This window comes from Cajanus cajan, chromosome 4 (genome assembly GCF_000230855.2).
Source record: "Cajanus cajan strain Asha chromosome 4, NIPB_CcT2T_4, whole genome shotgun sequence".
Taxonomy (NCBI): Eukaryota; Viridiplantae; Streptophyta; class Magnoliopsida; order Fabales; family Fabaceae; genus Cajanus; species Cajanus cajan.
This window is the reverse complement of record NC_138520.1, coordinates 76,022,602-76,036,998: the sequence shown is the minus strand read 5'-3', so window position 1 is coordinate 76,036,998 and position 14,397 is coordinate 76,022,602. Positions and strand designations below refer to the sequence as shown.

General features: G+C 31.3%; 2 protein-coding genes across 2 annotated transcripts; both read left to right on the top strand.

Annotated features, from left to right (window-relative positions):
* Positions 1-3,766: 3,766 nt before the first annotated feature.
* Positions 3,767-6,296, top strand: LOC109813296 (UDP-arabinopyranose mutase 2). Its single transcript, XM_020377463.3, has 4 exons — positions 3,767-4,171; positions 5,035-5,285; positions 5,382-5,550; positions 5,640-6,296. Exons 1-4 carry the CDS (start codon positions 3,860-3,862, stop codon positions 5,964-5,966), a joined length of 1,059 nt encoding a protein of 352 aa, XP_020233052.1. The 5' UTR covers positions 3,767-3,859; the 3' UTR covers positions 5,967-6,296.
* Positions 6,297-11,731: 5,435 nt separating this feature from the next.
* LOC109813298 (COBRA-like protein 4) lies at positions 11,732-14,395 on the top strand. The gene is made up of 6 exons (XM_020377465.3): positions 11,732-11,918; positions 12,035-12,114; positions 12,719-13,175; positions 13,259-13,406; positions 13,488-13,765; positions 13,848-14,395. The coding sequence occupies exons 1-6, from the start codon at positions 11,867-11,869 to the stop codon at positions 14,123-14,125; spliced, it is 1,293 nt and encodes a 430-aa protein (XP_020233054.1). The 5' UTR covers positions 11,732-11,866; the 3' UTR covers positions 14,126-14,395.
* Positions 14,396-14,397: the final 2 nt, after the last annotated feature.

Sequence of the window (14,397 nt, the reverse complement as noted above, 5' to 3'; positions counted from 1 at the left end):
TTTTGTGAGGCTTTTTCCTTTTCATAAAATAAAACCACCTCAGTACTTGCAGTCGAACTATATATAATTAGAAGATATTTAGAATAACTCTTGATTTTATGAATTTTTTTTTGTCTTTTTTAAGAGCTTTCAAATTTATTTTAACGGTTTATTAAGATTTTTTTTAAAAATTTATTCTGACAAATTACGTTTACAAATAAGTTTTTACTCCAAATACATCGTTGAAGAACGACAAAAAAACTTCAAGTATTTCTAACTTTTAAATTAAAGACTACTCTCATAGATAATTTAAATGATCAAAATTTATGAGATTACTATGAAATTCTACTATAAACCTAAATTGATTACACAGGTTAAATATTTTTTATTTAGTTAGAACACATATATTTATTTAAAAAAATACTTATCTTTGAATCGGATATAATTATTAAAAACAACATAATTTTCTCTCTATATATATTTAATGCAATTGTATATTTTAAAACTTAAAATTATTGACTAAAATGAAATAATTTTGTGCCGATTGATAAAAATAAACTTCTTATTTAATTAAAGTTTTTAAAAAATATATATATATAGTTTTGATTTTAATAATACATGCATTTTAACTTAAGGTAGAAGATGCAATGGGTCACTTTATTAAAAAACAAAAAAAGACTTAAGGCATAAGATATTCCATTTCATCTGAAAAGAAGCTTTTATTTATATACAGTGTGTTATGAACAGTTGAATTAACGAATGAGAAATTTAATGAGAGATTTTGATATAAATATACATTTGTAGCATCAAGATGAATTCATCTAAATCTACGCAAAGAAGGAATGGAACGTGGAAGTCCCTAATTGCATACGCATTCCAGTTCCCTTTTCCGCCATTCTCTCCGCATCAAAAGACACATATTCATGCATGCTTTACCTCTCAACTCTCTCACCCTTTAATATTTATATCTGCATTTTTATTTAAAGAATTCGTATTCAGATTTTTATTTTTATTTTAATATTAATAAAAATATTAACTCAAAATATAAAATCTCATTCAATTAAAAATATTTTAAGATCTTTTAAACCTTAATTTTACAAACAGTCATTAAATTTTACAATGTTTACGTTAGTTTGAATATCTTATAATACTTCTTTATTTAAGACCAAGATATGTAATAAATAGTATACTTTGAAGTTTATTATAAATAAATTCAATGCATACTTTTTATTGTTATTTATGTTGTGCGGAATATTATTACATTACCTTAGGCCTTTGCTCACCCATCCCATGAATCCATTACATTTGGCTTCTTGTTTTTGGGTTTAGGGTTTAAATCACTTGACGTTCTTCCAACCATGAAGGTGAAGAAGAAAAGTTAAAAAGATAAGAATGGTCTTCGCCGCGTGAGAAGGGGGAATGCAAAATCATGACAAACAATTCTGACTAGTTGTAGTGGAAATTGAATGGAAAAGAAAGCTAATAGAGTTTGAGATAGATCACTTTCAAACAACTTCATAGGTTGCCTATTTTTGTAACTACCAATTTGACCCACCCACATCACCCTAAGGTTCTCCTTATCATACAAAATCACATTTTTTTAGCTATTAAAAAATCCCATACTCTTCCCACTACAAAAAAAAATATTACATATAAAATATGTTATTACAAATATAATATATGTAGAAATAAATTTATTTGATGATACATAACTATAGTATTGATTTTAAACAAAATCTAATAACATATATATATCATTGTAGTACATATTTACACTTTTTAATAATATACCAATATTATATATATATATATTATGTAGATAAAAATAATTTTTAATAATATCCTAATTTCTTTTTGTAGTGTCGGTTAAAGAAAAGAAAACCTTACTAATATTTTGATGAAGCTCATGAACATGACATAAAATTAAAATATCTTTGTTAATCTAAAAATGTATTTTCGTGATTGAAAGAAAGAGCCAAAGAGGAGTGTTGGATTATTGGGTGACTTTTCTTCGTTATTGACAAATTCCATCAAAGGAAGCACACAAGAAGTAGAAAAATAACTAGATAGCAACGCAGACATCTTATAATGTTATTTATTAATTATTTGTCGTCGAACTGGGATTTTAATTTAAAAATCGACTAATACAGTGGGTTTTTCTTTTTCAGTTTCTTTTTTATTTTTTTCCATGTCTCATTATCTTACATGATTTTTTTTTCTTTTTCCAGCGATACACAGTTTAGACTTTGCATGCCTTTTTAACGTGAAATCGCCTGCAATTAAACCCATAATGTATCCATGCAATAAATATAAAAATTAAAATTAATAAATCAGATTATATTTTAAATATAGTTGATCTTACTAACGCACAAGTGAATGTAAGGCATGTAAGATTGTTTCAGATTCACTGGTGTTTAATTATCTTAAATTTGCTTCTTTTTTTATTTTTATTTTTATTTTTTTTATTTATAAAAATAATGTTAAATTTAAGTCTTGAATATGTAACTGTATTAAATATTTAAAGAAAATTATTGACAAAAGGTACAAATGATTTCTAATAAAAAAAATATCTTAAAATTGTATTTAAAACATGTCTCAAATAATTCAATTCAAAGATAAATTTCAAATGCAAGGAGAATCATATATTCCAATTTCACATAAATAATTTGCCTTATTGGTCAAATATAATCAACATATATTTAAATGATACTAAAATAAATAAACCCTTTTAATTGTTTCTTAATTAAAAATATTTCTAAACTCCACAAGCGAATGTGAAGTGCATCACTCCCGTTAAAAGAAAGAATATTACAAGATTACGGTGAAATATCTGTAAAAAAAATTTATCAACTATATAGTTTTTTTTTACCATCCTATTTCAGGTTAATTTAATTCCAGTAGCGATGAGATGATCACAAGCCTTAAAATCAATAACTGTCATTTGTTATTGTTGTGGTACATTAAAAAATCGACCAACTCGGTTACGTATATTATGCTCTTCTGAGATTTTATTTTTATATTATTTTGAATGAGCATTGTTCTTCTTTTATCATATAACTTATTTACTAATGAACTATTAACCTCATCAATTTTAATCTTGCTCTGGCTGGTTAATTTCAACAAAAAGAAATTAGATTTTGATAACTAAGCTTTATTTTTCTTTTTGGTGAGCTTAATTGTCTGTGATAAAAAAAAAAAACAGGGGTTGATAATCATTCCTCAAAATAGCAAGGTTCATTTTTAAAAATAGCTAACATCTGCCATCAAATATTCTTCTTAATTAAGTATTTAGTGTGTTTAGATATCTCCTAAATCAATTCTAACATCTGAAATCTTGATGACAAATTAAAAAGTTAAAACAATTATTTGTTTTTTTTTCTTCTTTCAACATAATTTTATAATTGATTTTACTAGAATTGAAAATTGAAAGTTAATATAAACACACTTTAGGTTGTAGCACTAGCATCCTAGTAGTCATCATAATCAAGTTAAAGATATTTTTTTTTATCAAATGAAGCAAACTACACAAAATTTGATACTCACAAATCTCTGCCCATAAATATGCACTAAACCCATTACATAAAACAAGACACAATTATTATTGCTATTATTACGAGTTACAATGTGTGCACCTCATTGTACGAAAACACATTTCACACACACCACCAACGTTTGAAGTGTTGAAGGAGTCTTCTTACCTTAAACATTCACACACGTTTCTCTACAAGCTCCCCAACTCGTGCCGAAAGCAGCGGGCTCGCACGTGCCACTCGTTTATATTATAGTTCTCCACAAACTCCCTCTCTCCCACTGCATCTTCAAAACACACGCAGTGTTTGTGAAACTCAGACCTTGTGTTGGATTCCAAGAATTCTGTGCCATGGCATCACCAACACCCCTTTTGAAAGATGAACTTGACATCGTGATCCCCACCATCAGGAACCTCGATTTCTTGGAGATGTGGAGACCCTTCTTTCAGCCTTACCATCTCATCATTGTGCAAGATGGTGACCCTTCGAAGACCATCAAGGTCCCTGAAGGCTTTGACTATGAACTCTACAACCGCAATGACATCAACAGGATTCTTGGTCCCAAGGCCAGTTGCATCTCCTTCAAGGACTCTGCATGCCGTTGCTTTGGCTACATGGTCTCCAAGAAGAAGTACATCTACACCATTGATGATGATTGCTTCGTGAGTTTTCCTAATTTCGTCACCAACCTTTTATTGTGGTCTCTTTGGTTTTTGCCATCTGAGTCTGGTCTTGGCTAGATCTTGATATGACATGGTTTCTTGAATTTGGTTTGAAATGGTTGATCTCTTTCTTAGTCATGTAAAATTTTGATCTTGTTGTGTTGTTGTTTGAGTCTAACTGATGCTGCTGCTTCTGCTATTTCTGGCCGTTGCATGAATTGGATCTTTTTTTTTTTTTTTTTTTTTTTGGCTTTTTGATCTGTTTGAAACAGAGTGCCGGTTAGTTACTTTGTAACTAGTAATTTTTTAACCAACGGCTGTTGAGTCTAGTAGAAGACGTCTATCTCTCACACAATGTGATGAGTTAAAGTTCAAATCAAAGGTTGAATCTTCGTCAGGAGAGTTGTCCACATTAGTGTCAGACAAGAGTATCTACAAAAAGGATACTTGTCCAAACAAGGACACATGTGGGAACTAAAAAGACTGATTTTTGAAAGTTTGGCATTGTCTTGGGAAATTGATTGTGTATTGTGTGATGTCAATTTTTTCTGCAAGGATGTTGGCCCATGATGTAAACTTCGTTTGTCATCCGTTTCACTCTCCTTAACCAGTGTTGGATTGAAAATTTGAAACTATAATTAGATTTAGTGTCTGCATCTGGTGAATAATAACATGATATAGATTGAATCATTTGCAAATGATGGGATCTTGAGGTGTCCTCCAGCTATATGTATTGATGTTGACATTGGTTTTATTTATTGTCAGGCATGTATATTAATAAGTTTTTGGATTTCATCAATGTATATTTCTTTCTACTCATTCTTTTAAAATTTTAGGATTTATTATTTTTTGTTGTGACTTAGGTTGCCAATGATCCATCTGGGCACAAGATTAATGCACTAGAGCAGCATATAAAAAATCTTCTCTGCCCATCCACACCCTACTTCTTCAACACCCTCTATGAACCTTACCGAGAAGGTGCAGATTTTGTTCGTGGTTACCCCTTTAGTCTCCGCGAAGGTGTACCAACTGCAGTTTCTCATGGTCTTTGGCTCAACATCCCAGACTATGATGCTCCCACTCAGCTTGTGAAGCCTCTTGAGAGGAACACCAGGTACTACTTGTACTCTTGTGATCCTTTGAAAAATTCAAAAGCATTAGCTTATATGTAATGTAAGTTTGATTGTGAATGTTGTGATTTATGCTTAAGGTATGTAGATGCTATTTTGACCATACCAAAGGGAACTTTGTTTCCCATGTGTGGAATGAACTTGGCCTTTGATCGTGATCTCATCGGAGCAGCAATGTACTTTGGTCTCATGGGTGACGGTCAGCCTATTGGACGCTACGACGACATGTGGGCTGGTTGGTGCTGCAAGGTCTGTTCTTGGCTTTTATTTTCCCAATTCTTTACAATCAATTGATACTTATATAACTGAAGTGAGATATTTTGATGATGATTGTTTAGGTAATATGTGATCACTTGGGATTGGGAATCAAGACCGGTCTACCTTATATCTTTCACAGCAAGGCCAGCAACCCTTTTGTAAACCTGAGGAAAGAGTACAAAGGCATATTCTGGCAAGAAGACATTATCCCCTTCTTCCAGAGCATTATTCTTCCAAAAGAAGCTACCACTGTTCAGAAGTGCTACGTTGAGCTAGCCAAGCAAGTCAAGGAAAAGCTTTCCAAGGTAGATCCTTACTTTGACAAGTTGGCCGATGCCATGGTCACTTGGATTGAAGCTTGGGACGAGCTTAACCCTGCTGGAGCATCTGGCAAACCAAAAGCATGAATCAGTTTTGGTTAACTGCATAACAGCCACACAACTTGGAAGTGAACCTATTTATATACTGCATTATTTTTCCTAGTATTTATTTTCAACATAGATGTTATTCTCGGCTTAAATTTGCAGCATTGTTAGCTGTAATTCTGTTTTGTTACGTCATGATTCGAGCTTAGAAACAATAAGTACACGTCATAGGGCGATGCTTTCTTTTATAATTGTATGATGGTAGAGATCACATGGAAGCATTGCGTTTCATGTGAAACAATAGGACAGATTTGATGTATGTCTTGCTTATTACTTTGAGTATAGATCCATAGTGATCAAATATTTAACTGATGTGTTCAGAAGTTTGGATTTTTCTTTGGTACTTTATCTGCCACTTCAATATTGTCCGATCATCATATACCAATTTTAAATTGAAAAATATCCAAATCTATTAAGGACTGTACCTATCATGAATCATGATATACAAATGTAAAGTCTCTTTTCATTGGATGACAAACGAATAAATTCAATTGAATGAAAACTTACAATTGGTTAGTAGAACTGCAGGAAACCTGAACAGCAATTTTAAAATCATGTATCAAACCATTTGAAATTCATATCTGGTAGAAGACATTATTCGTTTTAGTCTGAGACGAATTTTCTGTTCTTAAGTTGTGGTTGTTATCCGTGAACCTGTGATACATCTTTCTATGATCAATTGGCACTGATATTAGCATATCATTAATTTTATTACAACCTATTCTAATATTCTTGTATGTTATACGCACAACTTTGAGGAAAAAGAGAACAGACTGATTTATGATGTGCAATTGAAGTTATCTTTAGATCTAAACTTAAAATTCCACATTAATACAGAATTCTCACTAGACAACTTAAGTTAATGTGTGTGCAGATAAAATATAATAAAAACGCTGAAGTACCTGTTACGTTGTGAAAATGATGACTTGAACAATAGTCTCGGCATTTGGCAGTAGCATATTAGAGTTCACGTGACTAAACATATTTTTTAGTGTGGCTGCGATAAATAAAAAAAAAAAAAAGAGCAGCCATGTACCTTTTTGGATTTTGAAGGTTCTGATATTGGTTTTTATTTGAAAGTTGTCACTGAACATGCAGAGCTGTGATTTTGGTTTTATTAGATAGATAATAATTTGTATTTTTTTTAAAAATTTGTACTTTCTATCGTCCCAGCCAAAGTCTATTATTTAGTTAGCAATTGAAATTGTTACAAGGGAATTGTGGTGACTATGTGGTTTTATCTGGAAAATTCATGTAACTTTTTTTGTCATTGTTGAAAAAAAAAAAAAGAGTTGACAGCCTATGGGATTTTACCTAGTTGACAGTGTCACCCACTCGGTTTTGTTTGCAGAAATTGTAGTTTGCATTTGTGGTTTTTTGGGATATATATTAGTTTTTTATTTTTAGGAAGCTATTTTAACATTTGTGTAAAATAAGGCCTATAAAAGCAATTTAATCTAAAATAACAATATGCATTTTGAGACTGTTTACAAGAGAATTAGCATCGTGGTCTAACCATTTGCAATTCATTGGTGGGTTTTTTATTTCATGATGTTAACATCTTATATTGTAAAAACTAGTAAAGTATTAATTTCAAAATCATTTTACCAAACTAGTTTTGGAGAGAAGGGGCGGGGGGGGGGGGGGGGGGGGGGGTCCAGCTTCTAACTTCTTGTAACAAATTTTTTTTGTCCATTACTCTAAAGTTAGAAGTTAAATTTACAAAACAAATGCCTGAACTGCTGAATGTTCCAGAAACTGCAATATTATCTCTTGTTTTTATTTATCAATAGAATCATGCAAAACTCAATACAAATTTATCAATCCAAAGACTAGAAGTCTAGAACTATGGAACATTATTAAACAAATAATAATTCTCTGGACCAATGTTCCTGGCCGAGTTGTCTCCGATGTAAAAGATTTGATTTTTTTTGTACATGAAGTAAAATAATTGTTGTCTTTACATAGGTTTAGACTAATACGTTATTAAAATCAACTGTAGTAACCAAAGTGCTTTATGAAATTTTGTTCTTCTTCCTACTGACAAAACATTGCATATATTTCCCATGTTGCTCACTAAAAACATCAATTCTTAGGAAGGGTATACTAATTTGTTCTTTGTTAACATCTCATTACCATAATATTGGTTGAGAACATCTGAACTTATTTCCTCTTCTTGATTGCTTCAATAACATTATGTTATTAACCTTAGGAAATAAAAGGTTGAGATAACATCTGGTTATTGAAGACCAGGGCATTATACAATATCTTATTGTTGAATTAAGAGAGAGAAAGAGAAATATAATTACAAAGTTCTTTGATGGGGACAAAATCGATGAAAAGAGATTACAAAATCAACCACATGAAGAAAAGATTACAAAATCAATGTGGTATGCCAAAACTACATAACATTGACCATGGAATTAAGTAAAATTTGACAATTAACAACTCCCCAAACCTAAAATTTTGTTTTCATTTAAGCAAAAGTACTCTTACCTAACCCTATAGTACTAAACTAGAAAAACTACTAAAACACTAAACTATAAATACCATGAATTTGAGAAAAGTCAATCAACACATAAAATACAAGCTTCAACCCTCTTTGATTTTCTTAATTCAGTTTACCAAAAAAAAATCTCGTTCAAACCAATTCAATTTAAAGTGATTTAGATTGGATCGGTTTTCGATTTTAGTCTTATTTTATTCTTTTAAAAAATATTAAATAAATAGTGAGATACATAATAAATATAATTAAAAAAATTAAAATATGAAATATCCCATTTATAAGTCATTGAATAGGGCGTATATACTATTACAAATAAATTTACATAACAGTAACAAAATTTACATAACTTGATAATTGTATTTATATACCTTTACTTAAAAACTAAAAGTTGTCTCTAATTAAATATATTTCATAAATAAGTAATTTTTTTAATAATTTATAAATATATAAGAAATAAAAATATAAAATGAGTGATATCACAAATTTATAAATAAAAATATATACATATGTTTAAGTTAAGTTTGGATCAGATTAAATTGGTTTTCAAAAATAAAATCTGAAATTTAATTTAATAAAAAAAATTATTTATTTTTTAATTTCTGACTTATTCAATTTTCAGTTTTTAGATTACTTTTTTTTTTTTTTAATTATATTTGATCATTCTACGAACACTGTAGCTACGCTTAACTGATTGTTATCCAAATATTTTGGATCACTTCTGACCCATTTTGCGAGTCACTCGTTCTCAAACAACATAATATTAAAAAAATAAATGTATGATTTTGGATCCAAAAAACATATTGGACTTGTACCAATAGAGAGAGAATGTCTCTAATGGTCTGTTATACGATATCAATAGTCACCAAAACCCATATAGACCATAACTATAGTTTTATCGGATAAACTTATTAAAAACACTTCTAAAGAAAAAAAAATGAAATAAGCTTTGAATAAATTAAAATTAGTTTATGATAAGTTAATTTATAGAAACTATCTCATAATTTTTCTAAAAAAATTATAAATTCACTTATATATGTATAAGTTAATTTTAACTTTTAAAAAATCATTTTATTTTTTCTCTAAAAGTGCTTATATAAAAGTTTAAGCAAATCTATTTAGCCTGTTGTAATGTTTTTTTTTTGTCAGTTTCGTTGTGAATATGCAGGTTGATTTTTCTGTAGAGTACGGGTACGCGTGCCTATTATGAAAAATGATTCCAAAATCAAATATACATGATCTCACACAACTGAATGCTTTTTAAATAACGTATAACTAGTTAAGAAAATTCTAAAAGATTTATTTTGTTGAGAAAAATATAATTAAAATATAAAAGATAGACTAGTTAAAACATTATTTAAAAATAAAAAATTAATGTAGTCGGTAAAAGAATGTTTAAATTCTAATGGTTTGTAAATATCACAATATATCCACTCTCATAAAATATGTAAATATTATATTGTCCTTAATTTATTTTTATGTTAAATTATACACTTTTCTCTTAACAAAATTAAGAATATGATTATTTACTCTCTATTTATTTTATTTTTTTGTTAAAATTCTGTAACTTTTCATTACAAAAATTACATTGTTCTTCTCTCTTGTATTAAGGTATACGTACATATATAGATGAAAATATACTATACTTTATTATATTTTTATTTTTCATTAAATATAATCTTACGACTAAAATATTTTTTATGCTCCACTATTGAGAGGTTTAAATATTAAATTTTAACGTACCAAATTCACGTCAAAGTTTATATTTGATAACGTATTCATACGATGAATTTAACTATATTCATTCATAATTTATATAATATCTGTCGCACGTATAACGTTGAGTAGGAACGTTGCTAACGACCCTGTCGGTTTTCAATGCAAGACTCGTATTAGTTTGTATTATTATGGTAAAAAAAACACGATAATTTTCATATCAAAAGTTTCATGAACAATCTGTCATAAAAAAAAAAAGTTTGATGAAGAAATTAGTATCTATCTGAGAAATTTTGCTGTTGAAGGCTTGAAGCAATCAAGGTTTTATGAAGATGCATGCAGCAGCTAGAGTGTCCTTTTGATCAGATAGGAACTCACTACCTGTCCCTACGTAGCTTGCTTCCTTCAAACTCATGCCTCTGACTCAACGTGGAGACAAAAGCAAGACCATAAAGAGTAGGTTCACAAAATTAGTTGGCAAGCTCTTGAGAAGTGACATATGTTACCTAATAATATGATCAAGTTGTGGACACAAGAGGACCATAATACCACATTTTAACTTCGTCTAATTCCTCACTAGCTCGTTCAACCCTTTGTTGTTCCTATCATAATTGGTAAAAGAAAATACTCAAACAAGTTCCTAGAGATGCCGAAAAGAAAAATAAAGGTAAAATGGGAAAAGGAAAAAATGGTCCTTTAGAGATAAGATATAAACTATTTTTGGATCTGCAAATTAAAGTAAACTAGACTTATTAAATATAAAATCACTTTGGGCTTGTTTTGGACAAAGCTATGATATGTTCTTAAGGAACTAGTCATTTTGTTCCTTAAATTTGAAAGAAAACACTATCGTATTTGTTCAAAATTCAAATAAATTCCTAAAGTATAAATTGTCAATCACATAATAAGTGCAAATTTTTAGAAAATTATATAACTAAAATAATAATATATATTTAATGATCAAAATGATAATAAATAGTTCAGTAGATGTATTTGATGATGAGTTAATCACCTATACACTGCCAGTGTAAAACTTTTTTACACTGATAATTAATTATATCTCTTAATTGTGCCATGTCACTGTAAACATATTTACTTTTAACAGTGACATGACACAATTAAGAGATATAATTGGTTGCCAGTGTAAAAAAAACTTTACATTGACAGTGTATAGGTGATTAACTCTTTGATGATTTAAGAAATTATTTAACATTTTCTTAGTTTGATGATTTAAGAAATTATTTAAGAAATTGTTTACCCTGTTTTCTTGTAAATTGTAAGAAATAGGGGTACTCTGGTAACTTGATAGTATGGTGAGGCTAAGCCATCAGAGAACAAATGGCCCTTCAAACACAACCGTTGAGGTGTTATGTTCACTCATGCGTCTCCCGCCTATTCTAGTCAGTGGCCGTTGCTTTAAGCTATGGGAAATTCTAAAGGAAATCTCAAGGTTGAGACAATGATAGAAATATAAATGTGAAGGTACCTAACAACCAGTTGGTGAGCCATCACTTGAACCCCCAAAGAATTCCCTTCAAGACTCTTTTTCTACATCACTACACATCCAATTCCATAGCATTGGAGCTCAAGAAACTCCAATCTCACTGAAACAAAGTTAACTCTTGGCACCAATTATCATAGTTGATAACATCATATTCAGGGAATGAGGCTTGTCATATCAGCCGTATGCGTTATTGTGCTATTCTCTTGTGCAGGTTACCCTCTTTGCATATTTTGTTTCACTTTCACTTACATATATTACGGGGTTTCTTTTGGCATTCTCATTTTCATATACATGTTAAACTAATCTGTTGATGTTTTGTGGTTATAGCTGCGTATGATCCTTTGGATCCAAACGGAAACATAACGATCAAATGGGATGTTGTGTCTTGGACACCAGATGGCTATGTAGTAAGTAACACAAACTACATTGGTATTTATTTTATATCATCTAGGCCACACTGCACAAAATCCCAACAAATAGCTAGACCTGTTCGTCAAGGCTGCACTGAGACATCATATTAAAATGAATAAACCATCATTTTTTTCCCAAACTATTATTTTCTCTCCTAAGTGATCCCTAAATTAGTCAATAAATTCATTACTTTAGTTCCTAAATTGATGTATTTCAATAAATTTTAGAGACTGATTTGAACGATTTTTTTTAATATTTGGAAACTGCTTAGCATGATCTCTAATACTTCTAGGCCTATTCAAGTATATCTAATATATCAGGGACGAAGTTAGTCACTTAAATTAAAATAATAAGATAGAAGGTCACTGTATAGTCAGCTAGCTTTGCAATCAATTGCATAGCGAGTAAAATGGATGTAACTAAGACTCTGTCTAGAAAAAAGCTTAGAGGAGATTTTGAAAACTTTTTTTTTAGTAAAAAAAACTCTTTATTTTCAATAGAAGAAACTCTTTTAATCTTGTATCTAAACATGCTCTAAATTGAAGAGTAACCTTTCATGTAATGAAATCATCTGTTTCTATACACTGCATTTGCGATCAGGCTGTGGTAACAATGAGCAATTTCCAAATGTTTCGGCACATCATGAATCCTGGATGGACCTTGGGATGGACATGGGCAAAGAAGGAAGTTATATGGTCCATGGTAGGAGCTCAAACCACAGAGCAAGGAGACTGCTCTAAGTTCAAAGGCAATGTACCTCACTGCTGCAAGAAAACTCCAACTGTTGTAGACTTGCTCCCTGGTGTACCTTACAACCAGCAATTCTCAAACTGTTGCAAGGGTGGAGTGGTGGCAGCATGGGGCCAAGACCCTTCAGCAGCAGTCTCATCTTTCCAAGTGAGTATTGGTCTAGCTGGTACTTCAAACAAGACAGTTAAACTCCCCAAGAACTTCACTCTCTTGGGTCCAGGGCCAGGCTACACTTGTGGCCCTGCCAAGGTTGTTCCTTCCACCACTTTCCTTACACCTGACAAGCGCCGTAAGACTCAAGCACTAAGTAAGTTCTTTAACTTCGTAATATCAATTTCCACCCCAACTTTCATTCAACAATCTCAGTTTCATTTGTTTTATATCATGCAGTGACATGGAATGTTACTTGCACATACTCACAATTTCTGGCTAGAAAGAACCCAGGTTGCTGTGTATCTTTGTCATCCTTCTACAATGAGACCATTACCCCTTGTCCCTCTTGTGCCTGTGGCTGCCAGAACAAGAGGAATTGTGTCAAGTAAAGTCTGATATCCAAAGCTATTATTGATCTCTTGATATCTAACAACTAGAATCATTTACATGTTGGTATGGTTTGCAGGGCTGACTCTAAACATCTCAGAATGGTAGGGATTCACACTCCAAAGAAAGATAACGAACCATTGCTACAGTGCACACATCATATGTGTCCGATAAGGGTACACTGGCACGTCAAGGTCAACTATAAGGACTATTGGCGAGTCAAGATTGCCGTAACAAATTTTAATTACAGGATGAATTACTCCCTCTGGACTCTTGCTGTTCAACATCCAAATCTTAACAATGTCACCCAAGTTTTCAGCTTTGATTACAAGCCTATACTTCCCTACGAATCCATAAGTGAGTGCCAACAAATAATGTGTTTTATAAGTCAATAACCCTTTAGCATGAGTGCTCAAGTGTATTCTCATTTTGCATGCAGATGACACTGGCATGTTCTATGGCATGAAATACTTTAATGATCTCTTGATGGAAGCTGGACCAACTGGGAATGTTCAATCAGAACTTCTTCTTCAGAAGGACGAGGATACGTTCACATTAAAGCAGGGGTGGGCATTTCCTCGCAAGGTCTACTTTAATGGTGAAGAATGCATGCTGCCACCACCTGATACATACCCGGTCCTCCCTAACTCTGCCCCTGTGAACTTATTGAATTTCCCAGCATTCATTTTCATAATGCTTGTCATGCTAGCTGTTTAGTGAATTGGCACATAAGTGAAAGTTGGGATTGTTTTCTGTAAAATTTTGAAGCCAAGTTTTCCTACACACCATGATGTGGCATCAGGTACGAAGATTCTTAAGGAATTGTTTTAAACGCCATGCAAAACTCGTGAATATGTGTGCTGTGATTCATGAGTGCTGATCGGATGCTGAATAGTGAATATAATTCCCAGCAATGATTTTTTTGTCTGAATCATGTAAATGCATATATTGCAATGCTGTAATGGATACCACCTCTTTTCCCTTTTATT

What these genes read in the sequence shown, in the direction of transcription:
- LOC109813298 (XM_020377465.3), top strand. Translation starts at nt 11,867, where the DNA reads ATGAGGCTTGTCATATCAGCCGTATGCGTTATTGTGCTATTCTCTTGT. An exon ending in AACAAGAGGAATTGTGTCAA is followed by an intron (nt 13,407 to 13,487) that starts GTAAAGTCTGAT and finishes TATGGTTTGCAG; the next exon opens with GGCTGACTCTAAACATCTCA. An exon ending in ACTTCCCTACGAATCCATAA is followed by an intron (nt 13,766 to 13,847) that starts GTGAGTGCCAAC and finishes TTTTGCATGCAG; the next exon opens with ATGACACTGGCATGTTCTAT.
- LOC109813296 (XM_020377463.3), top strand. Translation starts at nt 3,860, where the DNA reads ATGGCATCACCAACACCCCTTTTGAAAGATGAACTTGACATCGTGATC. An exon ending in CCATTGATGATGATTGCTTC is followed by an intron (nt 4,172 to 5,034) that starts GTGAGTTTTCCT and finishes GTTGTGACTTAG; the next exon opens with GTTGCCAATGATCCATCTGG. An exon ending in GGGCTGGTTGGTGCTGCAAG is followed by an intron (nt 5,551 to 5,639) that starts GTCTGTTCTTGG and finishes ATGATTGTTTAG; the next exon opens with GTAATATGTGATCACTTGGG.